This window comes from Varroa jacobsoni, unplaced genomic scaffold (genome assembly GCF_002532875.2).
Source record: "Varroa jacobsoni isolate VJ856 unplaced genomic scaffold, vjacob_1.0 scaffold_1147, whole genome shotgun sequence".
In the NCBI taxonomy this organism is placed as follows: domain Eukaryota; kingdom Metazoa; phylum Arthropoda; class Arachnida; order Mesostigmata; family Varroidae; genus Varroa; species Varroa jacobsoni.
The window spans coordinates 114,937-133,729 of NW_019214049.1; the positions used below are offsets into that span (position 1 = coordinate 114,937).

Sequence of the window (18,793 nt, forward strand, 5' to 3'; positions counted from 1 at the left end):
TTAGCATCGTCAAAATTAGCTTGAACAAACTGCAAAGCTTTCCGCACTTCAACCATTAAATAAATTGTACCAATTAAGACAAACATATGAGAGGGACAGTATAGCTACTGTCGCACACGCTTCCACCGATAAGATGAAGCGCACTCACTGGAGTAGCGCTATGACAGCACAAAGAGACTGTTACAAGCTAAAAAAATAGCCTTAACATCGTTCGCTTCAAAGGCATATTACTCAGAAAATTAAATTTTTACCCAAGTTGCATGCCGGGCGCTTTTCCTATCCACTTTATCCTCCGCTATTCTGATGACCGTGAGAAAAAACTCGGTTACATATGATATGCTGAACATTTCCAAATGCTAAATTTAGAGCCCATGTGCGCCGATTTGGAGGTCGGCTTCTGTTATAGATTACCACATACACGTCGCCGCTAAAGCTAACCAACCAGTGAGGCATCAAAAATTATAGTGTGATAGCCTACATACGAATGCAGACTGCTGCGTAGATACTTACAAACGGCTATCAGAACCCCGTATATACTTCTCTATGCCGTCGTGGTCCCATCATATTTGACATGGTTGAAGAGAGAAATGGTATACCATATTTGAGTTTCGCTCAGACTCACATACCCTCGAGTGCATCGGAATTTCTCACATCTGCCCTGCCTTTCCGTTGCTTACTTTTACCGTTCAAGTTTTACGTTAGACCACGTATCTATCGATCTGAGGCAATCGTAGACAAAGCAAGGCTGGGCTTGCCAAAAGAAAGCAAAAAGCTGCTGTGGCTCACCGTCTGTCTGCCAAGTCCCGCTTGCAATAATTTTAGCGGGTACACCAATGGCGCATGCCTTTAATCTGCACGGTAGCACGGCCAACGGCTATAGAAGCTACAGGAACAGCAGCAGCAGCACTGCAGATATCCGATGACTGCTTAGTCTGAACAGTCGGCTAGCCAACTGCAGCTGGTCTAGGTGCTTCCTCTGCTATTTTCTAGTGGGTGGGCGGCAGAGCGCCAGCTTTGACCACTGCGCATTTCTCGATGATAGCGGCTGGCTAAAGGGGCACGTCTGGCATACCAACAAGGGCAACCACCCACCAGGCTTCTTTAGTTTCGCCTTGCCCTACGTTATCTGGATTCGTGTCGGTAAAACGAACGCGGAGCTACCAGCTATCCACTAAGACCTGCCGGTTGCTGCTGCGTTGTTCCTTCCGCGGAGGCGGTTACGGCCCAGTTTCTGAGTGTCTCTCATAAAGGTATTGCGGCCTTGACTGCGGCTTACTTAAGCGACTGCTTTTCTGTCGCGAAGGGAGGATAAATGGGCCCAGGTAAGCCTTGTATAGCTAGCTTATGCCAACAGCTCACTTCTGGCATTCTTCTAATAATTGCCCCCGAAACGCCCTTTGCCCATAAATCTTCCACAACTCAGGTTTTCTACCGAATTTCTCATAGTGGCATATCAATAATCATATTGATATGCTTTCTTCCTCTAGCACCCATTTTGCAACCTTTTCGGCAATCGATTGACGATTCTAGCATCGCCTGCTTGTGGTGCTTGGTGTGTGCTCACCATTCAGCATTTTTAGCCAAGCAACATACTATTTACTGTTGGAGATTTTCGTATTTTTTCTAGCCTTGCTCTTTTTTTATCGTCATCCTGCGAACGCTTTTAGCTATTGCCTTCGCAGTCCCTTTTCGTTCTAGAGAATACTGTGCTTTAATAACAGCAGATACTGGACTAGCGCCGACACAATATTCCGCATCTAGTCTTCGACGGGCGTCTTGCGCCGCCTGGTTTGCCTTTTGCTGTTTTTACGAACCTTCTTCCATACATGTCTTATCCTCGCTATACTGGCGCAAAGATTAAGGTAAAAAGAATCTTACAGGTATACCTTTCTTCTCATCCGATATGTGAGTTCATCGCCAAGTAGTAGCTACTACGATAGATATCTGTCCAGCGGCGTTGTTTGGGCCGCCGAGCCCCGTTGAACGAAGGCAACCAGCGTTGAACTAAAGGTAACGCTTGGGCTGTAGATGTAGGAGGAGAAGGACGATTAGAGTCAAGGTCTGCAGGATTTTGGGATGGGCAAAGAGAGAGAAGGATCGACTAAGAAGGGTAAGTTGCTCTTGGTTGACTGCCTGCCTGCTTTCATCTGATCGCCGTTCGTGTGTGTACTGTTCCATGTGAGTCCGTGTGTGTATCTGCGGTTCCGAATAGCCGTGTGTCTGCCGCCGTCTATTGCTGTTACAGCGGGCCCCCGGCGCACCGCCGATCATTGTAGGGTCGCGAAACCAATGGAGGGTGGGCTGCAAGAGATGGGTGACCGGTGGATAGTATTATGGACTCCAAGCGCAAGTGATCACGTTCAATGAGCTTGCCAGTTAACCTCGACTCGCCTCACTACCCTCAAGAGCTTCCTCTACCCTACACAAGGCTAGCTTTTCTGCTCCGCTCCGAAAGGCCCTAAAAACCCCCTGAGATTGCGCCTACCACCCAGTCCGCATTGCTTTGATGCTTACTCCAAACAAGTTACAACAGCGCAGGGACTACTCACGCTAACGCAGCCCTCGATAGCCCGAATGACTACTCCGCTGCTGTCATTGCTTTCCTGGACGGGTAAGTGCCTTACCATTCAGTGTAACTTAATCCTTGAACTGGTCTTTCTACATCAGCCGCTACAACCCGTACTATCTCTTTCTCTCGCTGCTTCGACCTAATAGACGAAGGAGGTCTTTGTTCTATGAGTAAGATGATACCCAGTAGACGTCGAAAAAGCGTGGGGGAGGACCAGTTGGGCAAAAAAAGATCTAAGCGCCGAGCTATCCTGATGACGATGTCGATGCTGGATTCTCCACTTATGACAAGCTTCCGCTTCAGCCAGCCAGATCTTCACGATGAGACAAGAGATGACGGGCCTACAAACATCTTTGGATGTTACGGTAGGAAGAGTGTGTTGCCTCTGACTTAAACGGTGAGAGTAACACCTATCGGGTTCAGATGTTCTACCCCTAGCACGTTAGAAATGTTGATTTCTGCATAGCAATTGCTAATCTTTTGTGCCTGTAGTATGGTTCGAAAGGAAAAAGAAAGGGAACGAAGTAATCAACATTAAACGATGTGATAATTACGCTCACAGGTGGAGTATATGTTAAGAACATGTCTAGGGGAAAGGGAACTTATAAAACTAAGATAAAGATGCGGAATGCAAAATGATCAATACTGGTAACAATGGTTTCCAAGGCCTTTCTTCAATCACTTTTGATATACAATATAATACCTATTATTAAGGTTCATTGTAAAGGCACTCACTTTGTGCAACTGACCTTTATGTAAAAATGTTTTAATTAGATCCCTTTGCTTTAAGCAGATGGTAATATCGTTGTATACATTCCGATTTATAGCTAAGGCACTTAGTGATCTTCAAATTCTACAAGTGCCGACGATCAATATACCCTTATCCAAAAAGCAACACAGTAAGAAAAATCCTGCTTAATGCAATACGGATATGTGATTTCACAGTTAAATATATAAATACCGTAAATCATCAGAAAAATTGCTCGCTAATCTTTGGCTGGTAATCAAGCTTTCTTCTTTGAGAATAACACACTAGTCGCCTATGTATGAAGTCTAACCAGCGTCTCTAAAGTTTTTGTTTATACCTATTAGGTTAGGGATTTTATTAAAGTAGTTACATACTTTTCCCGGACTATCTACTAAATGTAGCATGATATATTAGAGATAATTACGAAATATCGTTTCGTCAGACTTGAAGTAAAATTAGTCTTACTAACTACAAGCATTTTGTCAGCCATCTCTTTCAATAGCTCTTAATATATGGCTATTTTTATTTAATAAGACATTGCTTCTTGAAAATGCATATAACAAAGCTTTCTTTCTGATTTTAAATAATGCCTCAAGTTCGTTATATAGTTCACATAGAAAAAACTAAACTTTCATTTATTATGCTTCAAGTGCTGGTTACACCATTAAACCTTCTGTTACTAAATAACGTAAAAACCCTTTATATTTACTGTCTTGTAACGGATATTGGTCAGTACTGTAAGTCAATGTATATCTAATAAGATTGTTTCACGGATGCCGTGGCATGCAAATTGCTGATTAGATGAAAGTCCGCAGGTGCGGGCACTGACATGAATACATAGAATCAAGATCTTACCATTTTTGAGCAATCAAAGGCCCTCTTCTTTTTTATTGCATTGCGACTCGGCGTTATTTATCGATTTACTGTCTTTATATACGATGAACAATATCACCTATCTTATGTCTAATACGAACTAAAGAGAACAATATTGAGATTGATAATATGTAAGTGTGTTAACTTATACAAATATGTAAAGTTCTGGATAAATACACAACACGTGGCTGTCCTATCGGCAACCAGCTGACCAATGAAAATCAACAGGCAAAATTCCTAGAACTCTACTGCAAGTGCAAAGAGGCTCGAGGTTCTACACAGGACACCTTTTATTATAAATTACCTGCATTTATTGACCTATGTTATGTATGGGTCTGAATAGCTTATTAGACAATCTATACCGGCAGGCTACGTACTTCATGAATGCGTTCGACCATATTTCCAGAATTCCTAACTACGTATTTCCGTATAGTTCATTTTGAGCGTTTGCAACATCAATGACAAATTCCAACTTAAATTTGGCCACTACTGGCTAAACACACGTAGCGCATCATGAGGCCAGAAAAAAGTAACCTAACAATGCAGGACCCGAAAAGCAATCCAACACTATCACAGCCAGACAGACCGAAAGGTATGAAAAACCAAGCAAGAACGTAAAAGCCCATCATTCTGCTGATGTTGACAGCAGAATGGGTATTTTCTTTATGCTGAGTAGGGCTCACGTATAACTATTATGCATGGCAGTAAAAAGCCGTCGACGGTTCGTCGGACTACCCAACGGTAGGGGCGGCAGTAACAAAGCCTGTTGCAAAGGTTAAGACAGCTGTCGATCACTAGAGCACTAACTGCCAAAGCCTGGAATGGCGTTGAATGAAGTAACGGCTGTGAAAAAGTTGAGAAGACGTAACCACGGTAGGCTGCTCCTGCTATATCTACAGTTTCTGTGGTAACAAACGAAAAATAAGGGAGACCCATTAGTAATGGCATCGTCACCACAGTGCTTTGTTACTACAATATTGCTTGCTGTGTCCCTGTTCCCCTCCAAATCGCCCCGATCAGCGTTTTGTTGCCGATTGCCGGCACCCCTTTTTTCCGCCCACCCCTCTGTTTCACTAAAACTACATCCTGCATTTTGTGCTGGCGCGCACTAATTAGTCTGTCATTATTTCTTTGCCTTTGTCATAATTGCTTTTCTTTTACTCTACCGCTTCGCGCCTGGTCTGCCCGTAGTATGACCTGTTATCCTGCCCTAGACGTCACCACCGGCATCGTCATCGTCACACCACCCTCAAATGTAGCAGGAGCGACATCATCAACGACTAAGCGAAAAGAGGGGACATCGCAACAGCTGCCGCAACCGGACAAGACCTACCTGCTAGTTTAGATTAGACCCTAGCCAAATGTCTGTATTGAGGCAATAGAACTACTTTTGCGGCCGTATGAGTTGCACTTTCGCCAGGAGCATCCTCTGCAATACCGGCCATAGTTTTTTTTCCTGTCAGAGCGTCACTGAGCCGGCTATTCGGTCGGAGAAATGCAAACGACGAAGAAAGCCGGACGATCCGGGATGGTCTGTGATAAAAGCCCAACTCGTGGTTTACCCAAACAGCCGTTGCTTACGATTCCCTAGGAAAGCACGCGGTACTGAGCTTAAAACACAGACAGCGCGTATTGTCCGTCGTGTATGAAAGACTCCCATCGCGCCGTTCTACTGAGCGCAATACTTTTAAGGCTGCTAGGCAGCCATCGTTTACTAGACATCTTGCTTATCGTTTTTGCTATTACTGTTGCAACGAAAACAATAGAAGTTCATATATTAAAAATATCCGTACGCGGAAGTGCTCATCTCCTACTTTTGCCTACCCGGCTAATCCCCCCATTTTCATAATCGCCCCCTGGCCAACGACTTGATTCGAATTGTACGAGTAGGATAACTGGTATTATTTTTGTACTTATCCGTGGCGGATATCAATTTCAATGTCTACTCTTTACAATCGCACTGTAATTCCTTCCTGGCATGCCTCTGTCCAACCCGTGCGACTGATCCTGATTTTCTTCCCTTACTGGGAATCCTTTGTATCTCTATATGATATATTCAGATGTACACATATACTTTTATTATGTACATCATATATATGCTAATACTGCGTGGCATATTGGTTGTCTGTCATTTACATAAACATAATCCCCTTGTATAAGCATTCATTTTCGTCGCATTTATCTTACCGCAGGACTTCAGTCTGCATAGAACAATTACCTTCGCATAATAGCCTCCGTCTAAGAGCTTCAAATCTTACCAATGACATGCTATAAAACCTGTGTGAATGAAAAAAAGTTTCCACGGGCATGAACAAAAGCGCCGCTATTAATTCTTATATCGCATTTTTAATAACAGCTACATGAGGCAAATTAATTAAAAAACTTTTTAGTGTTTAGGTTTGACACATAGAAGAAAATGCTTCTGTTAGTAATATAATGTAGTAAAAAGTCGTTCGTGTGTGAGAAATTACCTATACGGGGTAGACCTCCTAAATGTTTGTTGAGGTATCTTTTGAGCTTTCTGCGATTAATTTTTATTTGGAGCTTACACATTCGATCTACTCGTCTCAACATGTATCAGTTGCTTATTTTTGGCTTACAATGACACTTTCGAATATTCAGTTATACCCTTTGACGGGTGGCCGTAAAGAGACAAACGTCCATTCATAATGCTCACCTACACCAGTTAGATCCATTGCCGACCGAGTGGTTCAGTCAATTGCTGAAAACATTTGGATAAATTAATAAAGCACAGATTATGCCTTTAGAGGTTATATGGAACAGAATTACTGCAGGCGGGACTCAAACCTATTTATAGTTCTGTTAAACTTGCCTTATCTTATCATGAAGCCCGCGTTTCAGTAGGTGATCTGTTCTCCCTCACATCTTTCAAACATCTAAGAACAATACAATTTAAAAAGGAAACAAAGATCTCCTATTTCTAGTGGCGCTTCTCCGTACGCAGCAAAATCTACCGTGTAGATCAATGCTGAAACTGACGACAAACTCGAATCGCTCTGCAAAGGTGGTCATATAGCTTTAGAATAAAAAAAAAAAAAAAAAAACACTTGTTTTTCACATGATACGTCTTCCTTTATCACGGTATTTTGTGAGCCATGCAAAATTACTTTGTTACGGTAAACCTACCGCATAACGATCCCTTTTGGTGACTTTTTTGCCACTCTGAAAACCGGTATAAATGAAAGTTGAAAAAAGAAACGATACGCAAGAAGTGCCAAATAGGCCTCTATGTTGCTTAACGAGCAAATGTTCATGCTCCTCATTGTAGGATATATTGCTGACCCGCAAAAGGTATCCAATATATCTCATTATATTCATACAAAGGACGTTTTTAGTATGGCTCTACATTACCCATAATTAGGTTCAGGAACCGATCGTTAGGCAACTTCAACAATAGCCTATACCTGCTTCGCTTATTTTTGGCGAGGTCTTGCCTTTAGACAAATGTTTGTATGTAATTCCCTATTACAACAAAATAACACGGTAACGAATGCACACCTGTCATACTATAAAGAACTACTATACGATTTTGTTTTCCACAGAGTTTTTTTTTTGTTTCTGTGCTACAGTGAAATTTTAAGTTTACAGGTGCGCATAACTGACCAGCCTCTCTGCGCACTTTTAACACGTCTTGTCCCTCGTATTTCCGGACAAGCTCTGTAAATATATTGAACGTCCCTTCCTCGTGTAATAAAATAGGGAACTAGCTGGCTTAAACACTTTGATTTTGGTGAATGCGACATAAAGGGCAAAGCGATGGAGGACTACCGTTTTCTAAGTGCACAAAACTATATAAAAATAAGACGTCTTAAGTAGATGGCATACATAGGGCAAAATCTAACCGTTGTTGTTAGGAGCCCTACCGGAACGTTGGAAGCAATCTTACGAAACTAACTTTGTCTGATCTGCTTGAGTCGGAATTAATTTTCCTCGTGGTTAGTATTATATATCATTTAACAGTCGGTGTGACATAGTGCCTCCTCATTGTCCTAAATATTAAATGCAATTTGGCTTAATAACTCTGGGGCTTCTATGTACGAACGGCAGTCCGGGTCACCCTCATAACGACCCAGTATATAAGTAACCGTCTGGCTGTCTTGAACGCAAAACTATGAACATAAACATTTTCAAAATTGCTTAAGACTAGTCAGGAGCGCTATGTAATGTACTTAATTGCATCATTAGATTTATCGACTGGATAATAACTAGAAATAAATAGCATTATTTTAGATACGCTATTAAATTTAACAGCATTCGGGCATGACGATTTCCGAGATAGGATAGGTAAGCATCCGTTATCTGTGTTACTGTTACCTTAGACTTTTCTCTATATGCACTTCATAGTACCGCAGCGTTAACTAGCGGGAGAGAATCTGGTTATGGAACAAACGAAGTGACCCATAAATGCGGTGTCGGCAACATCTCATAAATTATTCCCGAATGATAACGGAGACAGGATAAGAAAGTTTTCGTAAGAAAGTACTTGCAGCATGTTTTTAGTACCGACAACAGCATCTCAGATATACAGCGTAGAGCCGAATATCATTTCTAATTACGGTCAGTTCACACTAAATACGTTTGCAGAACTTAACGCTAGCTGTAAATATACACATAAAAATGAATGTGCGAAAATACTCTAACGTGGAATAGGACATTAATGGAAGCTATCCTTGTTCGGATAGCTATTACTGACCGCTTTAATGCACCATAATGTGACTGCAGCACGGGTAAGGCCGGTTAAGGTAGACTCGCGATACCCTCTAAACGCTTTTATATTCCATGAGTAAAGATACGAAGAATCATTCGCTATATAATTAATCGTATTTAAGTTAATTTTTTTCGGTGTTCTCCATGTCTGCAGTTATGGTATGCAGATTTCTTCGAAACAAAACCAAAAGCCAGCAGAGACTGCCGCTGCTGCCATTGTCGTCTGCTGCTTGAACGTGAAGCATGGCTTGGTATTAAGGGCTAGGAACGTTTGTAAACGTTCTTTGGGGAAAAGTAGGGCCATGACATCAAGCGTGTGTAGTTTTCGTCGCTATGTAGGAACTGGCGACCCGGGGCAATGCGACCTAATTGAACCGCGGGTGGAAAAGGGGCTAGAGTAGTAAGCCTTTAATTGGGTTAGCTTTTTTTCTTCAAAAACAGATGGAAGCCTAAAAGGTGTTAGATGGCTTGTTAGCCGGGCCTTTTTCAACCCCTAAGGCCCCTTAATCGCTCCAAGCTCGGGTTGCTTCGTGAGTCGTCCGGTTTCTCGTAGCGCGTCGTTAAGCACTGGCTCATTTTGCGCTTTTCCCTCTACTTGCTTTCCTCTGCCTCTCCGTCTCGACAAGAAGGGCTCTTCCTCGTCCGCGTCTTGGTCCAGCGTTTCGTCGTTCGTGTGTTCTTTTGATTACTAATGCCGCTATTTTGCTGACGACCATCGCTGTTACAACTTCTCTTATTGCTACCACGAGGACGGCTATAACTGGTACCTAGTTGTACCGGTCGATGCTAAACAGAGGCGCAAAAGACGAACTTAAGAGCTACTAATTTTGCCTCGTAGCAGCTTCTGCCTTCGTCCCTCTGTCTGTTGCCTGTCGCCTGCTCACTCAGCAGCTATAAAAATGAGTTAGTCTGCGGCCTGGCGCTTAGCCTAAAACTTGAGCACCAACAGGCCCCAGGGGAAGTGATGCTAAAGAGATCAAGATAGTTGACGAAACAACGAAAGCAGACAAGCACGGGTGAGTGCTACATTCATCTAAGGTTGTTTGTCAGTTCACCGTTGGTCATTAAGTCGAGTTGGAACGAAGCCGTCCAGGTAACTAGAAACTCAGAGGTTGACGAGAATTTTAGGAAAGCTAAGTACTGCAGAAAGAAGAAACGTTGGTTACGTTTTGGTGAAAGAATCCTGCAACGGCTTTTAGCGCCACCACCAGCATTGTCAAGGGGCTGTCGTTTCCAGCACAGCAAACGGAAACGCTTCTCGAATAAAGTGAGTCATACTGTAGAAAACATGGCGGAAGAACAGAGTGACAAATAAGTCTGCTCCAGCCTGTTTGTGCTTCATTTAGTAGCATAGAAGATGCACCGGCAGATTATCGGCTTTCTACGCTAGATAGAAAAAATGCTAGTATTCAATTTACTCAAGCGACCCCGTAACAATTCCATGACAAAGCGAACAAGCACAAGAGAAACCTGCATACACTGCAGACAGAAGTTCTAGGTAGAATACGCGAGCAGCTTATACGTGCATGCATGCGAATCCACTCGCTTTGACATAATTTCCTCATTCGGCAAAGCAGAGCGGAGCCCAATACTGCCCATATCTATGGGCGCATTGCGCATAAGTAGAAATTCCTTAGCACTGCTCATCCGAAGTTATCCGCGGTTGGTCTCTAGTCGTTATGATGATAGCGCGAAGCTAAGCTCAGTCAGCCATCTTTGATTCGCAAAAGCGTTCCCAAGTCGGTAGAATAAATTGTCAGAATCAGGGCAAAGAAGAGATGACTCTTATTCGATAAGAGGCATCGATTTAGAAATGACTTGTACGACTTCGCCTTTTTTTGCCTGTGTTTCCTCGTCTTCTTGCTTATTGCAGCCGCTGCTATAGCTGCCCCCTGGTTTTGAGAATCTTCCGCACTTGTAGATAGTAATTAAAATAGGAGAGCAGAATTTCATTAAACGCTGTTTAATGCAGCTAGACTCCGACTCTCCTTAATTCGTCTGTATTTGGACGTACGCGATGAGGGCACCGTGGTCTCACTAGACTCACCTCAGTCTGCAGCGGCAGTGAGGACGAAGCGTATGCGAGCCGCTGTTGGCGCTGTGGGTGCATACTTGCTCAATGCTAAAGCGAAGTGGACTGAACTGAGAGTGTGTAAAGGCAGCGAAAGTTTAATTAAGCACTCCCAGATTCCCCTGGGTCCAGCAGCAGCACTGGCCGCTGCGATTTCAGCGGTGCTGCTGACTTGCAATCGATTAGCAGCATCGAAGTCTCCGGCCCCATCTCGAATACGCTATAAAAATACACAGATAGAGCGCCTTGAGCGTCTTTTCGCAATGGCAATTCCTTCCAACTGGCCTCCTCTATGCCTTCGCAGATTTTTCGGTCTCCTCCAACCGGCGGCGCCGGTGCTGCACGAGGATGACGTACTATGAATCCCAAAATTGCGGTTACCTTGCTTCAGGTTGTACAGGTCTAGAAACAACCGCGGTGTTTATCGTCACTCTGCAGTTCTTCCCAGCTCCAAGCTATATACGACGTACGTATACAGTAAAAGACAGGACTCAATTATACAAAGAAAGACCTTTACGTTTCAACCTTAGATTCAGGACTCATTCGGTCTCGTGCTTGTTATCTTAACCGACTTTGTAGGTGTCGTTGTTGTTTTTGTGATACTTGATTTATTGATGGTTGGGTGACCAACGTCCCAGTTGCTTCTCCTGCCTTGCAGGTCAGCGGCAGCCATGTAACGGTGAGCTTCGACATATCGTAATGTGTGGTTTGTCCCACAGGGTGCTCGAGTGCCTCTGCCTTCATCTTTTTTCGTAGTAAGGTTATGTGCAACGATCTATTCACAACGCCAGAAACCAGCATCTGATTTGCCCTCAACGAGCAGAGAGACCCTGGGTGGAAGGTGATTCCCTCCCAACATTCCGTGTTCACTGAGATGCAGATGGGATAGGACGATGAAGGAAATTCTGCTGCCCAGGAGAGATCTAAGGCGAGCAAGTACCAAACTTTTTGTTTTGCGCACAGGTTGTTCCCGTCAGAATTTAGCCATCAAACAGGTCACCCCAAACGAATCCCCATAACCAGTCAGAGTCCGTTGACTTCGTTCGTTCGTTGGTACAATCCTTTACTCACTGCTGTCCGTCTACTTCGTTCCAATCATGCCGGCATCATTACCACAAGTAGTAGTGGGTTCTTCCTCAGAGATTCGTTGTATATCCAAGAACCGGTTCGTTGGCAAGAAAAAAGGAGTATACTTTCAAGTGACTTCCCTGTTTCTTTGACCGTTCGGTATCCCATACTCCTGCCGCTACAGGGCATAACAGAACCTAAAAAGGGTTGAATTAGCTAGAGGACATCTTGCTTCGTTGCTCATCGGCAGACATGTAGGCATATCTGCCGATGACTTTAAGCATTTCATTACCTTAGACAAGGTGATTTCCTTGTTTGGTTAACCAATAGCATAAACTGACTTAAGCATAGCTCTACTGTCACCTATTTTGAGTAACAGTTCGACTACAGGTTAAACGGTACGACGGCATCATCGATGGATGGATAGGTGGATAGCTATGTGATATCCAATGCGTCTTGCGATTTTCTCGTTTTCTCCATGAGGCCTCATTCATGCCACGCTTTGTTGTAGTTTTACCCTAGTCAACATGGAAGAGGTCTTCTACTTTTTTCATAGGATAAAGTACACTCACAACAATTACTCCTTCTTCTGCTGTGATGGTCTAGAGTAAACTCTAGCCGAAACCTAGTTGTGTGAGAAGGTTAGACTGGCGGCCAGGTATATATACAAACACACTTTCCATCACGAAGCATCGAGACCAGGACAGGGTATTCTAGTGAACTCTGTCTGAACGGGCTGATTTCCTGCCATAGTCCTTTGCATTGGTGCCGCTCTTTGTTCAGTCTTTGCCGCATTATCCACTGAGGTCTCCCTACACAAACTAATGCACTGATCCTACAATCGAGCTTGGACGATTTTTATTGACATTCCCTCTACTATTGCGCGTTGTTTATCATTTCCAGCATTTGTAAACTAAGTGCGTGCCACTGCCCAAAATAACCATAAAATATAAAGTTGGCAATTGTCTATATAAATGATCTTACGGCTTCAATGCGATTATCAATTTATGTAAATTTTCTATTGCTCTAATGGTAAAAGGCTGTCGTTGTAAACGCAGGACGACACTCAAAAAAAGGAAGGCAAATAAAGCATATGCCTGCTTCGTCTATCCCTGCCTGGATTTCGTCGGAGCTTTGACTTTTAGATGCGTTCTAAGAGCATATGTTGTTTATGTGGGAACTGCCTAGTTATACAGTCAGTCTGGTTTTCATCAAGTATGCCTTGTCTCTGTCAGATGTCCGGGCAACCACCATGCAGCTAGCCTTGCCACTAATTAAATTTGTTCACGTATTCCCAAAAAGAGCTAAAATGGATTCTGTTGCCTGCTCAGAGACATGTCGAAAGTTTCGGGGCGCCGGAGGGCGTTAGCGTATTGCCTTGTACGCTTTGCCACTTTCTGGATTAGAGCCCCTATGGGGCAACTGTAACAATATTCATCCACTTAGTACTTATGCATAAACTTACCTTTTTTTCTTCCTGTATTAGGTAACATTGATGGCAAATGTGTTTCGAAAAATTCGCAGGTTACATGAGATAATGATTACAATACCAATCCGAGCAATTACGTAGTCGCATTGTGTTAAACGTCCATTCAGTCTACAAAAACCCAACGTTGACTGTCTCTCTCAAAAAGAGAATATGCTCTGTGATGTATAATTTAAATGATTATTTCACATGCGTCTAGACGGACCTCGAATAACGTAAATATGAGAAGGAAAAAATATAAATTTTGTATAATACGCATCTAGATATTGTTTTTGAGTTTGAGCAAATATCTGCTATTATCTATTCTTTTCGTACTAAAGAAACTAAACAAAATTAAAAACTTAATTTTTTGTCCAAAAGTGACGGTTTAATATATTTCTAGCCAACGCGGGCTTTTGAAGAATCTGGACAAGGCTTCTGTAAGGCCGAGCGAAAGATCCTCAATGGGGTTCGAATTTGAGGGCTTCTAAAGATCACCGAAATGGCTTAAAAAGACTGTTTTGATACACCTAGGTCTTTCATATAGCAGTGAATGGCCATTTTACCATGTTGCCAGTGATGTCGTCCAGATAAGCTGCAACAGTCGGCCTTGTTGAGACTTTTTGCGCTTATTTGCACATTTTAGAACTTTTGAGCTATTTTAAGCCCTTACACTTTTGGGACCATCGACTTCTTCAAAGTTTAATATCAATCTTTTGAATGTAGCCTATCTGAGTGACACCTTGACGGGTTTACATCGATTATTATCGCTTGAGGTGGGTTTATTATATTATTAGTTATTATAAAAGGTTATTTGTGGACTAAGGAAATAACACATAGAAAATGACCAATGGGTCGTTTAGTTTCCGAATTTAAGCTGTAATCACAGTGGATGACAACAATGATAACTATGGCCGTCCGAAACGACATCGTCAGTAAATACGAACATCTTGCTGAAATATCTATTTTGTTGCTTAGAAACAAAAAAGAACAATTCTTATTTTAGACGCTTATATATATATATATATATGTTGTCACAACGCTTTTGTACTATTACTAATAAGGCGTTTAGCTGTCTTCACTCGCCTATGTTAGTTTGTATCGACGCAAAAATCGAAGAGGTGACCGAGTAGTGAGAAATGTTAATTCGCGTTGATATCGTGAAAAAGACGACGTCGTTTTTCGAAGGGTCTTCAACAAACCACTTGCCATGAGCCTTAATGTTTTAGTAAACCCATCGTTGGTTGTTCCTGTCTATCTATGTGTATCTCTTCTATTTAAGTTGACGCGCGATTAGCTGACGACAGATCTCTACGGTTCGCCAATCTATCCGACGCCTTCTATGCCTCGTTTCGGCTCCTTTTGTACCATCATTTTACCCTACGACTTCATTCCTCGTCATCAGAAATTTTTATTGTCGTCCATTTTCAGCGTTTCTGATTCATTTCTCTCTCTTTCGCTCTTTTGACCTTTCAGATTTCATTTACTTTGACTCTTCTCGATCGTTTACTACAAAGGCGTTGCTTTTCCCATTAGTTGTCAGCGCTCACGTCCATACCCTTCGCTAACTTTTTTCGATGCATAGTATTTCTTTTATCGGAATCGTTAACCCAGTTAGATTCCTAGTCTTCATCGTTCCTGCCTCTTATCGTTTATACACAGCGCTTTCAGTCTCCTTGAGCCCATATCTTACGACCTATATCAGTAGTCGTGTTCAGCCACGCACGTATCCGTTATAGAAAGATCCCATGTTGACCTGTTAACGGCCTGCGTCTAACGTGCGATGTAATGTGTAAACGGCTTAACAATATAACAGCGAGCGGTGAGCTTAGCCCTTTTCTATAGTCAGATCACTGTACGCGTACAGGGTGACAGCCGAAAAGCTTGGAACAATTCCTAGTTTGTCAGAATATCTTGATTTAGTTGTGTAGAACATTTTGTCGTGACTATTCCAGCTTTACTCAGCCCTATTCACATCTGATGTCGGTCGCAGTCATGCAGTAAGACTCATCTAGAAGCGTGCTCAGTCACCCAAATGGTGATCCTCACATTCTCTACGAGTGCCATACTAAGCACGAAAGCATCCACATAAACATGGCGACGGGTTTCTCTCTCTCGCATTATATATACTTCTTCTCTTCGGACTCTTTCACTTTGTCGAGTTATCTACTCTCAAGTTGGCAGCGGCATTGGCCCGGTTCGTGCTTGGAGGTCCTATAGCTGGACGGCGACAGCTGTCACGCTAGAACTAATGCCGCCTGATGTCGTCCAGTGCCATACGTATTGTGTGGCAGCAAGTGGCTGGCTGGATGCTTACATGACTCGTGCTGCTGCTGCTCCTGTTATCACCAGCATCTCGAGCAATGCTACCATTGTTTTCAACAAAGTGGCACAAAGCACACCGCACTTCAGAAGCCATTTGAATTAGCTGAGCAAACCACGAGAGCGGGATAATACATAGAGATAGAGAGACCGTTCGGGCTAAACGCGCTATAGTGAGTGCAACTATTGGCATGGCGTCACACTGCTAATAACAAATTAGCCGCTATACATCTGTTTGTATTGCTGCCCGACTTTTACGAGCTCAGCGGTAGTCGAATCGTGGAAGTACGAACAAAGGCGCAGTAAAGATCAGTTTTCAGGCGAACGGATCGTTACATTATTATAGCTTCCATGCAAAGGCACACCTCGTATAGTACTGTTTTATTGAGCGGATAAGCTCCCAAACCAGCTGGCATATGTATTGTACATGATGATGCCACTGGTAGTGTTCCTATTTCTCGGTCAACTTTCTCGCTTTCCTCCCGTTCTTGCAGTCAATCTCGGCCCCTGCTTGCGGACGCTCAGCAGCTCGCTTATCCATTTCTAGTAGTTCAGTTCGTTTTGTGCAGATCAGAGATTACGCCGGAGCATGCACGTGGGGTGAGCGGTAAACGGGTGGAAACACACTCGACGCAGCCTACAACCCGCACTACGTCGCTTGAGTTTGTTCTGCTCTGCTGGCCTGACGGAACGGGAGGGACTTTGCGACGCATTCGGTTCAGACTGCTCCGCTGCGACAACTAATACTACTACTGATTCTGCTGGAGAGGGAACGGGAAAATGAAGGTAGAGCCTACACGTTTCGTCAAATGTTGCCATCGCTCGAACCGCCGCTGCCAGCACTAGACCGGCAAAGCATCCTTACTATGCGTCGCGGTGAGTTTCGTCTGCTGTCCTTGGCCGTTCTTTTTCTCCCTTCTCTTAATCACCGTCATCGTCCGTGTTTGCCTAGAAAGCATCTATTGGACCTTATCTCTTTGCTTACTATCCTCCAGATTTGTCTGCCCGTTTGCACTCGATTCTGCGGCGACCTGCCGCTCATCTCATCCAGCCTCATTCACCAGCCCTCAAGCACAGCGCCGACATTGGACCATCTGCCCGCTAGGCCTCTTTGAGTATCCGTTTATGTTCCTATGCAGAATTCCCAGATGTCGTTTGTGTTTCCAGTAGCGCACGTTCAACACACTGGCCGGTCGTTCCCCTTTCAGCTTAACAGCATGCTGGTCGCATGTATTCCGACAGTGCCCCGAAAAGTATGATGCATCAAGTAGCGACCTCAGTTGACGGCTAGCCAGCGTAAGCATAGGATGGACTTCAAAGCTAGCAAACAAGCCGTGCTTTGGGTTGGGTAGAAGGTCGGCTGCACCCCGCTGTGGCCGCGATTCTGCTTTGCCTTGGTCTCGCTCGCTCTTTCTTTCTATTCGTCTCCTGCTTTTAAACTTACAATTCGAAGGTACCAATAGCAGGGGACGATTGACGGCCGTACCGTAGAAATAGGAGGTAAACATGGCGAAAGGGGCCAGTCAGCTGCTGAGAAAGTCGGGCCGAAAGTAGCCACGTACATGCACGAACGTGGCTGATGATCCTTCTGGTCGGCTCGCGTCGTAGCAGTCTCCGTGAGGAAAACATCACGTATCAGAGCTGCTCAGGCCAATGTATTTTTCTTTGTTTGCCTGCGTTATTGGCTAGTGGTATAGCTGTAGGCTACGGTTACTGACAGATTCTTAAATTCGTTTTAGCTGTACAGTGTGCTTTTGAAAGGAATAGTGTTGAAAAAGAAGAAAAAGACCTACTTGGAAGGTTCCTGCGACCGTTGCAACTCGCAAAGGAAAGCCCGGTAAGCATCTTTCTACTCGGCTAATGTGCCGTGTTAGTAAGGTTCACCACTCACTTAATATAGACTCTCAGATCCTTTCAATGGCCTTTGAAGTATCAAAAAAATTCTACATACTGTAAAATTCTGGCAATACACGAGCAAATGCATTCAACTGACTGCAAAGAACTATTTTTTCTGAAAACGTCTGCGTAGAACTCGGGCATTTCGGAAATACTTTCCTTTTTCACGAAACCTGTCTTGCCACACAATATTGGAACTTATCCAAAAACCAGGTCGAAAAAGCAAGAAAACTACCAATATAGTTCGTTATAAAGCACTCGTTCCGGTATCATCTTATACTATAACGGTGGAACAAAGGAAACTAAGGCACTGCTACTCCGTGTATGGCTTTCATAGAAAGTTGTATACAACGATCATCTTTTTCTTCACAAGGACAAAATGGTCACTGCAACAGGATGTCACGTGCCTTAGCGGTTTGACGACACATTGACGTCTTTGGTTCCCCCTTCTTTCACTCAGGTTCTTGATAAGGTTGAAGATTCGTGTCGAACAAATATCTAGATAGATGGCTCCCTGCCCCCTCCCCCCCTAGTAGCTTGTCGGCAGGAACGCAGTGGCGACTCATGATGATTGCCACGACGAACGGCAACCGGAAAGCCCATCGTTCTCTCCCATCTTCGCGTTTCCACAATTTCCCTTATCTTTTGGGATAGTTTCTAGTAAGGCAGTGTCTGCCCGCAACGCGCGGACCAGCCCTAGCATTCTGGCGATCCTACTTGGCTGCATGTCGATATTTTCATCTCAAGTAAGACGAATGGTGCGTTTCGAACAATGGTGAAATATTACATCAGCTCCTACTCATAGGCATGCCAGCCAGCCATTTACTCGCCTTGATGTTGTGTTGCCACCGCCATGTTGCCCGTTCACTGGTCGGACGAAAGACGAACGGTATTTGGCAGAGAACAAAGTAAAACCGGGTAAGCGATTTTCGACCCGCCAGCATTGCTTCCAACGAGCTTCTGATAGTTGGTTGTATGGCAGACAGGGAAAGCACGAGGACGCGGCAAGAGAGAATTCGCAATGGCCGGTTAACGCGACAATGGAATCATCCT

At 43.8% G+C, this 18,793-nt stretch overlaps 2 protein-coding genes across 11 annotated transcripts in view; one reads left to right on the forward strand and one right to left on the reverse strand.

Moving 5' to 3' along the window:
- LOC111267112 (glutamate receptor 4) overlaps window positions 1–18,793 on the reverse strand; it is a 75,268-nt gene that overhangs the window by 41,333 nt on the left and 15,142 nt on the right. The window contains exon 1 of one of the 3 annotated variants that reach the window (XM_022845115.2): window positions 17,638–18,613. The exons of the other annotated variants lie outside the window; for them this stretch is intronic. Coding sequence (XP_022700850.1) covers window positions 17,638–17,689 — 52 coding nt within the window. The 5' untranslated portion in view covers window positions 17,690–18,613. Of the gene's footprint in view, window positions 1–17,637; window positions 18,614–18,793 lie in introns of those variants that run through there. 3 annotated transcript variants of the gene reach the window in all.
- Window positions 12,842–18,793, forward strand: part of LOC111267113 (uncharacterized) — a 54,429-nt gene continuing 48,477 nt past the window's right edge. For 4 of the 8 annotated variants that reach the window (XR_015313666.1, XR_002684421.2, XR_015313667.1 and 1 more), the window contains exon 1: window positions 12,843–17,681. The gene's annotated coding sequence lies outside the window, so the exon portion shown is untranslated. Of the gene's footprint in view, window positions 17,682–18,793 lie in introns of all 8 variants that reach the window. The other 4 variants (XR_002684422.2, XR_015313668.1, XR_015313669.1 and 1 more) reach the window with 2 other exon arrangements.